The sequence below is a fragment of the Pseudorasbora parva genome, chromosome 19 (genome assembly GCF_024679245.1).
Source record: "Pseudorasbora parva isolate DD20220531a chromosome 19, ASM2467924v1, whole genome shotgun sequence".
NCBI lineage: Eukaryota > Metazoa > Chordata > Actinopteri > Cypriniformes > Gobionidae > Pseudorasbora > Pseudorasbora parva.
In genome coordinates, this window is record NC_090190.1 from 31,029,537 (window position 1) to 31,039,438 (window position 9,902).

At 41.2% G+C, this 9,902-nt stretch overlaps 1 protein-coding gene across 1 annotated transcript in view; it reads left to right on the top strand.

The window, feature by feature from the left end:
- LOC137047387 (fibrocystin-L-like) overlaps window positions 1-9,902 on the top strand; it is a 61,748-nt gene extending 51,846 nt beyond the window's left edge. Inside the window, exons 68-76 of the mRNA XM_067425021.1 lie at window positions 3,435-3,667; window positions 3,772-3,936; window positions 5,481-5,638; window positions 5,829-5,964; window positions 6,082-6,423; window positions 6,504-6,658; window positions 8,365-8,511; window positions 9,073-9,226; window positions 9,320-9,902. Of these exons, the coding sequence (XP_067281122.1) occupies window positions 3,435-3,667; window positions 3,772-3,936; window positions 5,481-5,638; window positions 5,829-5,964; window positions 6,082-6,423; window positions 6,504-6,658; window positions 8,365-8,511; window positions 9,073-9,226; window positions 9,320-9,552 (1,723 nt within the window). The 3' untranslated portion in view covers window positions 9,553-9,902. The remainder of the gene's footprint in view (window positions 1-3,434; window positions 3,668-3,771; window positions 3,937-5,480; window positions 5,639-5,828; window positions 5,965-6,081; window positions 6,424-6,503; window positions 6,659-8,364; window positions 8,512-9,072; window positions 9,227-9,319) is intronic.

A 9,902-nucleotide genomic window follows, 5' to 3' on the forward strand; every position in this document is an offset into this window, starting at 1 on the left:
TTAGCTCCGGTCGTGGGTGTGGTTTGGCTGTCATTCATCGGGATGAACTGAAACTTTCTCTCCTGCCACTGCCTGATCTTACCTCAATGGAGTGTTTAGCCTTCAAATGTAAACCCTCATACTCTATGACAGTTCTTCTCATATACTGTCCCCCCCAAACCAAACTCCTCATTTCTCCCTGAAATTCATGATGTTGTCACTTCACTCTGTTCCATGTCAACCAGACTTGTTATTCTTGGTGATTTTAATATACATATTGACAAACCCTCCTGTCATCTTGCAACTGAGTTCCTGAGTTTGATTGACTGTCTTGGTCTCCAGCAACATGTGAAGGCTCCCACGCATATCAAGGGCCACACCCTAGATTTGGTCATCACCGACGCGGCCCCCATAAACAGCCTGGAGATAAACGATCTGGGTGTGTCTGACCACAAGTTGGTCTCTATGACCATTACATTTTCTGTGCCTATTATCAGACCCAAGCGCCAAATATATTTCCGGAACTTGAAACAAATTGACCAAACCTCCATCACTGTAGACCTTCAACCCAGTATCTGCAACAATGGACGGACTGGTGGATCACTAATACATCTCTGAGCAGTGTTTTTGACCTCCATGATCCTATCAGGACACGGGTAGTCAACTTTGAACGCTCTGCTCCCTGGTTCACACAGGGACTGAGGCAAATGAAAACCGAGGGCTGTATCCTGGAACGCCGCTGTAAACAGTCTGGTCTAACTGTCCACAAGCTTGCCTTCCGTGACCATCAAATAGCTTATCTTAAGTCCTTGAAGGGTACGCGCTCTTAATTCCATTCCAACCTCATCAATAAAAATACTGGAAACTCTAAGCAGCTTTATTCCACAGTTAACTATCTCCTGAAGCCGAAGTCATCTTCATCTATTGAAACCACAGTGGAGCGATGCAACAGCTTTATTGACTTTTTTAGATAGTCAATTTTCTAAAGTCAATAACATTCACTCTTCAATATCTGGCTCTTCCTCCCTGTCTTCACCGTCCTCCAACCATTCACCCAGGAGATTGCCATCCCTTCCACACTTTACTAAGGTTCAGCAGAGCCACGTTGAGGAAACCATCAAAAAAATTAAGTCGTCCACCTGTAACTTGGATCCCTTCACGACTGTTGTGCTCAAGTCGTTCATTCCCATTGTCAGCCCAATCATCACCCAGTGTGTTAATCTCTCTCTTAAAACTGGTCATGTGCCTCTTGACCTTAAAACTGCTGTCATCCGTCCTATACTTAAGAAACCAACCCTAGACCCGGAGGTCCTTGCTAATTATAGGCCGATCTCCAACCTCACCTTCCTGTTAAAGGTTCTAGAGAAGGAAGCCGCCTCTCAGCTCCACAACCATCTAAAAAACAACTATTTATTTGAGATATTTCAATCAGGCTTTTGCTCGGCCCACAGCACTGAAACTGCTCTGCTTAGGGTGACAAATGACCTTCTCATGACAGCTGATTCAGGATCACCATCGCTGCTCATTCTCCTCGACCTATCAGCGGCATTCCACACTGTGGACCATACCAACTTCCTGGATCGCCTCCATAATACAGTTGGACTATCTGGAGCAGCACTGCAGTGGTTTCAGTCCTACCTTTCTGACAGGACTGAGCGTGTTATATTGGGAGAATGTGAGTCCAGGCTGCCCCCTGTTACATGTGGTGTTCCGCAGGGGTCAGGTCTCGGCCCAATCTCATTCATCCTCTACATGCTTCCCCTCGATCCTGTCATCAGCAGACATGGACTATCTTTTCAGTGTTATGCTGATGACACCCAAAATTATATCAAAACTGCCTCGAGCCCCTCCACAGCTCTGTCACGACTCACCACATGTCTTGAGGAGATGAAGGCATGGATAGGAACTAACTTCCCCGAGCTGAACTCCAGTAAAACTGAGGCACTACTGGTTGGCACCCCTCATCAGATCCACTCCTCTCCCTTATCCCAGCTCATCTTTGACGGCCAGGTCATCACTTTCTCCTCCTCAGTCACAAATCTAGGGGTTCGGTTTGACCCACAGCTGACCTTCAATGACCACATTAAGCACATTTGTAAAACTTCTTTCCACCACCTTTGAAACATCTCCAAACTCCGTTCCCTTTTAACCTTTCCAGATGCAGAGAAACTTGTCCATGCCTTTGTCTCCACCAGATAACTCCCATCCTATAATCATTGCACTGGCTTCCCGTTTTATCCCGGATTGACTACAAAATCCTCCTGCTCACACATTAATGCATCACCGGACATGCACCTCCATATCTACAGGAACTCATCACTCTGAAATCCTCCACCTGCACCCTCAGATCTTCAGGCCACCTGCTTCTTCAAGTCCCCACCACCAGGCTTCGTTCCATGGGAGAACGAGCTTTCTGCTCGGCTGCACCGCGGCTTTGGAACCACCTTCCCAGTGAGCTGAGAGCAGTACAGAGCCTGGACCAGTTTTAAGCTGAACTGAAGACTTTTCTGTTCAGAAAGGCTTTTATGTGTTGATTCTTTGTATTTTTCTTTATCTTTACTTTTTATTCATTTTTGTTATTTTTTCCCCCTTTTTCCATTGTTGCACTTTGAGATTCTTCGGAATGAAAAGCGCGTTATAAATTAAATCTAATATTATTATTATTATTATTATTATTATTATTATTATTATTATTATTATTATGCACCATTCAGAAGCAGGCTAAGGCAATCAAGAGCTTGCCACGATGTGCTTTTAGAAAAAAACGGTTCTGTACCGCTGCTGGCTCCCCGGTACTCCCTTAAAGAGCAGTTTCCTGAGGGATGGCAGTGTGTGATGCTGTAAAAATGCCACTCATCCCCCTCTTCTATCGCCAGCAGGTCCTGCTTGCACAGTATCTGGGAGTCTGGCTATCACTCCTCAGCCTGTCTCGCTGGCTCATCTGTACCATCAGGCTCATCCAAACCATTATTGAATCTGGCGTTTACAAGCTTCCATTCAAAATGTTAACACAGAAAACGTATCTTCGGGTGTGTCCGTCCCCGCAAATTGGTTTGCGGCCATTGACCTGTTCCCCTTTGGGCTGTCCCTGTCGCCCCGAGTCTTCACAAAGATCAGGGAGGCAGCCATTGTTCCACTCAGAAAACATGGCATTTGCATTCTCAACTATCTCTGGATCAGTCTCTGGATCAGTTGTGCGAACACAGGGCCATGGTGCTCAGTCACCTCACCCAGTTGGAACTTGGGGTTAACTTGATTTATTGGATTGATTCATATGGGGCTGCTTCAACACTTTAGATTAAGTAGGCTATTTCAAATAGATATTTACTGTATATACAGAATTTTTTTTTATCTTGAGCTAATAAAGTTTAAATGTATTTAACATTTATGACACATTATTAGAAAAAACAGACCCTGACTGGGAGAACTACACATTTTTTCCCCTCTCGTCTCAGTAAGGTGAACCCATCAGATTGTGTGGACATGGACTGTGACGCTAAGAAGAAGACAATGTTGAAAGATCTGGATGGCAGTTTCCTGGGTGCAGTAGGAGCAGTGGTGCCCCAGTCTGAGTACGAGTGGAACGGAGATCCCCGACATGGACTGGGCGATTACCGCATCCCTAAAGTCATGCTCACCTCTCTCAACGGCAGCCGGATACCTATGAATCAAATCGCTCCATACAAAGGTACAGTACATCTGGTAGCTGTTCTTCTTTAACAGTGATCTGAGAGAGAACTTAAAATGATGGAGATTATTTTAACGAATGGCATGGCTGTTTGACCTGTGCAGGTGTGATCAGAGAAAACTGTACCTACATGAACACCTGGCAGAGCTACAAGTGCTTTGGGCTCAACTACAGGATGCTGGTCATCGAAAGTTTGGATGCAGACACAGAGACCAGACGTCTTTCACCTGTAGCCATCCTTGGGGACAAATATGTGGATTTGGTGAACGGTATGACTCATATAGTTTAGGGCCGGGCGATATGACGAAATATATCGTCTAGACAATAGAAAATGTCTATCGTTTTATATAAGGCTCTATCGCTTACGCCACGATAAGGCGTTTACGGCAGAATTTTATGTCAAGATGCACCTCACGCCACGGCATGCCCATGCACGCTGCAATACATAAACAACAAACATGGAGTAGTAGACGCGGTTCAGACCAGGGTAATTCTCAGAGTAATTAGCCTATGCCAGAGGGGTGGCATAAGCGCTCCAAACAAACTTCAGACACAGACGCTGCAACGGGCTTTTACGCGTGGCACACCAGCCATATATTGAAATATTTTAATGGCAGGTAGGGATGGCGAAAACAACATTTTCTTGACCGACCACCGAGCCTCATTAGCCGGTTGAAACCGGTTAACCGATTAGTTTAAAATATGCTGCGCTATTTGAAATAACAGCTGCGAGCCTGCTCTCTCTCTCTCTCTCTCACACACACACACACACACACTCACTGTCCTAGCGCTGCCGCCTCCCTACCACTCACGTCACTTTTTTAAAATCCCCCACAGCGCGAAACATGAGTCCCGCAAACGCGCCGCCGAGGAGCTTGTTTGCAATCTAAGGACAAATGGCTCCTTAGTTTCGAAATGATTTGGGTACAAGGTGATCGCGTTGAAAATAAAGGCATTTGTCTAGCGTTAGAAGCTCATTTGTAACATTGTCGCGGCTCATTTAAGAAAATGACAGCTCCGAAGAGACGTCGCTTTAGTTCGAGTTAGAGCTTACAATAATAAAGTAAGACGATCAACACCTTATGTGTTACCACTGAAATGTAGATGTAATATACATTTCCAAATGTAAGCCCATCTTAAGCGAAATGCACGCTTCACTGTCGTCTGCCCTGGCTCTAACCTCGAGTGTTTAGCCTGTTTACTTTTTGCAAACCTTGTGAGCGCGCAAACCCAAACGCTGTGACCTCGCGCCAAATGTTTTTATTGGTTTATTATGTACAAACAGGTGAGTTATGAAAAATTGAGTGCGAGGGATATGTTCACTTCACACAAAAAGATTTTGGAATGAGATGGCTAACTGTAGTAGCGTTTAGTCCACTGTATAATAGCCTAATTTAGAGATCACTTTTTTTTTTTTTTCAACCGACAACTTTGATCGGTTAACGTTGATACGGTCAGCCATTGGTCATCGGTTAACATACCTAGGCAGGTGTTAACTTTACCAACAGTCTTGCTTGAAAAAAGGTTCTAAATAAAATAAAAATGTAGTCCATACTACCTTTATTTGTTTTGTATATCATTTCAAACTGCATTTCCACATAGCAATTTTGTATAGACTATTCATAAACTGAATTAACAGAAAAATTGCTTTATCGTTATGCATATCGTTATCGGGATATCAAATTAGCTATATCGGGATATGAAATTTTGGCCATACCGCCCAGCCCTAATATAGTTTATGATTTTATATAAGCAGAAAATATTTTATTGTGTATTGTTGGATTTTAATCTTACTGCGAATATCTTGTTTCAGGCCCACAAGACCACGGCTGGTGCGCTGGCTACACGTGTCAGAAGCGAGTATCTCTCTTCCACGCCATTGTGGCCACTAATAAATCCTTTGACATCTATTTCACCAGCACAACACCACAGAAGCTGAGACTAATGCTACTGAATGCTGGACCATCAGAGGTTAGTAAGATGCATTGTACTGACAATAGACACAGCATCTACAGGTGATACAAAGTTTAGAACAATAAAAGGCATATTAGGAGAAATTTTAATTAGTTTTATTCTGCATTATGTTATTAAATATTTTATCTCCATTTAGTCTTCTAATGTATAAAGATTTTTATTTTAAATAGCTTATTTGTTGTCTCAGACTGTCAGGGTGGCTGTATTTTACTCAAGCCCTCAACGGCTGGATGTGTACGTTAGAAATAATTTGGTTGGTCCAACAAATGCTCAGTGGAATGCGGGCAAAACTGACTACACTCTGCTTGAGCCAACTTATACAGGTATAGTACAGCACAATAATGCAAATTAATACAGCTCCCCCTGCAGGCCAGAAGTCAATTCTTCAACCTAAACAACACACAACCATTCTTACTTTGATTTCTCTCTGCACTCCTCAGGGCAGTACGTTCCCAGTTTAAGCTCCAGTCACGGCTCCAACTTCTTTGACCAGGACTACAAAATGTTGAACGTACTACTTCGTGGCTCAGAGCCGGTCCAAATCCGCACCTCCCCAGTTTTACTCCTGGCCTTCAACCTCCCCGCCATGACTGAGGCGGAGTTCTTCGGGCCAAAACTGATCACCAATCTGGCTTTATTTCTGAAAATACCAGCGAACAAGATTCGAATCACCAACATCATCCGTGAGGGCACTAATGCGAGAAGGAGGCGTTCGACTGGAATGACGGTGCAGGTGGAGATCAGGGAGCCCCCTGTTCAGACATCCACCAATAGCACCACTGGTAAGAACAAGAATAAAATCTATGAAAAATATAGAGTTTAGATCACAATATGTATATAAATATTTATATTCCATCTGCAGAAGGAGACCAACAGTTTGCGGTCCTGAAGAACATTGCTGACGATTTGGGCCGCGCTGCTGTCTCGGGCAATCTGAGTCAGTCTATCGGCTTCAATGTTTCATCCCTGGGCATCATTCCTCCTCCACCCTCTTCCAGTGACCCGTCCTGGAACGATGTAAGATCCTAATCTGATCACATGACCAAACATTTTAAAATGTTATAATGACATCAAGCAGCATTTGGAAATGTTAACTGAAATACAACAAAGTTAATAGTTAAAGGAATATTCTTGGTTCTTTGCAAATTAAACTCAACTGACCAAGTAAAAATGTGGGTGAAACACCATGGAAGTGAATGGGACCAATCCATAAACAGTAAAATACTCACTTTTCAATTCGCTTGTTAAGTTTGACATCACGAGTCAATGTTTTTGGGTCCAAGCGATCTATTAGATGACAAAAGCAAACAAGTTTTAATATACACTCACGGTATACCGTAATACTACTGAAAAATCAAGATCTTAACATTTATTTCTATACCGAAATCCCAGATGGCCAGACAGTGAATCATCTTTTATGAATTGCTAAAATACTGGGTAACACTTTAGAATACTGATCCATAATTAAGGAATTAGTAATACATTATTAATACTCTAGTAACTGATATTAACTAACAAGAAACTCTGATGAATAAATTAGTAAGTAATAGTACTTAGCCAATTGTGGTAGTTCACTATAAGTTAATCAGTAATTACTATTTTTTTCACTCTTCCCAGAGGACTACTAAGAACTACTGTATACAGGTTCATAATGTGAATAATGCATAATGTATAATTCATTCTAAAGTGAAGTCTATAGTTACCAGTAATGACTTAAGTGTTACTACATCCTTCAAAATGAATTACTAATGATTTGGATCAGTATTCTAAAGTGGAAAAACAAGATAACTATTCTACTGATCCATATCATTAGTAATTCCTTTAGAAGGATTTAGTAACACTTGTGTCATTACTAGTGGGTTACCATTACCATCACTTTGTAATTAATTCTATATTATGCATTATTCATGTAAATTATGGACCTGTATACAGTAGTTCTTAGTAGTCTTCTGTGAGTTGTGAAAAATAGTTATTGTTTAGCTAATAGTGAACTACCACATTCATCTGAGCTTTATAACTTACTACTATATTCATAAGAGTTTCTTGTTAGTTAAGAGTAGTTACTAGAGTGTAAATAATGCATTGCTCATTTGTTCCTGTGTAGTTTTTCATTAATGATGGATCAGTATTCTAAAGTGTTACCAAATATTGTTGTCCAGGACAGCATGAGCCCAGAGACTTTTTTAAAAGCTTTGATTTAATGTGTAATATGAATAAATCTGGACACGGTTTAAACAACAGATAGTATAATCTCAAGATGTGAACAATATGAGTGTTAATGTGATTTTAGTGTTAAAAAAAATCACTTACTAACCTATTCTGTGTGAAATTATACCATGGACAACACCATAATTCTTAATACTACTGAAGTAATTATGCTTTAAACAGCTTTACAACTCAAATGATACTAGAGTACATAATACAACTGACTAATTCATACAAGTGCTTTTATAAAATTAAAAGCTTTTTTCGGCATTAATTTGGCCTCATTTACTTATCGTAAGTGCCTCACCGTATCCTTAATTTTTGCTTTTTGTAAAGAAAATGAGGGATAAAATAAATTTTTGTTGTAATCAACACCGTCACAAATGCTGTTTATTGAGCTTCACTTGAACAGAACCCTGAATGTCCATTCTTTTTTTTTTTTATCAGATCAAGCTCCAATAATAGTTGCTGTACTGGAAAGCACAGAACATATCTGAACTGTAACGTTTTTCTCTCAGGTGGCCACTGAGGAGGTGACCCGTGAAGACAAGCCGGTGGAGACGGTCAAGACGGTATCATCCCTGGTGGTGGTGGTTCAGCCAGTGGCTGGATCGTCTCCCGGACTCCTCAGTGTGCAGCCCAGCATCATGGCTCTGGACGCAGCGGTGAGATTGCATTAAGAATATGTGATGCTAGTTTTCAGGGGTCGGTTGCACCGGTGAGGAGCTTAGTCTTGACATAAAGTGGCTCTAAGTTACAACTTATGTCTTTATTCTTTCTGTGTTAAACTGATGTGTGTCATTTGTTTAGAGATTGCAGTGCTCGTAAATATAATGGAATTATTATTAGACCTTTTATATGCTCTTCCTCATTTGATTTGTTGATGATTGTTGTTAGTAGTGTCTAATGATAAGATTGGTGTGTTTATTGTCATAGGGTTATATGTTTATCAAGTTCCTCTAACTTGTTTTTCTTTACCGCTTATATTTTAATATTAATTTGTATAATGAGTGTGTAGTATGTCTGCGTTTTATTGGTTGTTGTCTTCCCTCTTACTACCCTCTAAACTCCTTTTTAAAATCTTAGGTGTGATCTATGCTGAAACAGGGGGGTTTATGACCCTTTAAGTAAGAAATAGCTGGTGCAACCCTGCCCAGGTGATTACTAGGAAACCACACCTGGTATTGAATAAGGAGAAAACCTTTTTTGTGCATGTCTGTTTTCAGGGTGACTGTGTGTCCGTGGGTGTGACGACTCTAACCATGTCAGCTGAGCTCAAAGATGCTAAAGAGAATCCAACAGCGGGGCTTTTCGGAAACACCACCATCCCGTTCAGTGGCTGCTGGGCCAATTACACTGACCTAGCCATCTTTACAAGTGGTGGGTTGTCTCCATTATATATATTTTGGGGGTCACTGTCACTAGTTATTTTAAGCATATACAATAATTTCCCTGTCTGTATCTCTTCTAAAGGTGACAACTTGAAGTTGGCCTTTACTCTGAATAAATGGAAGGCTGAGTCCAGATCTTTTACGCTCAGATCACCTACAACCCCGTCTTCTGTGGTCGTCACTAAGGGCAAAGACTTCCCTAGCATCTTCCCCAGCATCTTCCCCAGCATCACTGACTCCAGTCCAGCTGTCTCAACATCTGTGTATCTGCTCATGCTATTGAGTGGTTTACTCCTGCTGCTCAGGGGACTCTAGGAGCAATGAATAAGTGCACTCTTATACATATAACCTCATCCTCTTATGATTTGCTTTTGCTTTCCCATATGATCTGTACTCTACAACTATTAATTCTGATACTGTAGAACAACAAAAACAATATTGTTACTTGTGACAAAAGGTTTTATTTATTTAAATCTATTCCCATTACTTTACTGGAATATTATACATTTATATGCCTTCTTATAGGCTCATTAAAATCAAGATCTAGCATACTTCTTTTGTCTTTTTTGCTGCATTAAATTCTTGAACATATAGATGCTACATTTCCATTAAACTTGATTTTGTCCATCTGGCTCAATTGGATCGTTGGTTTGCTATCGCTGTGA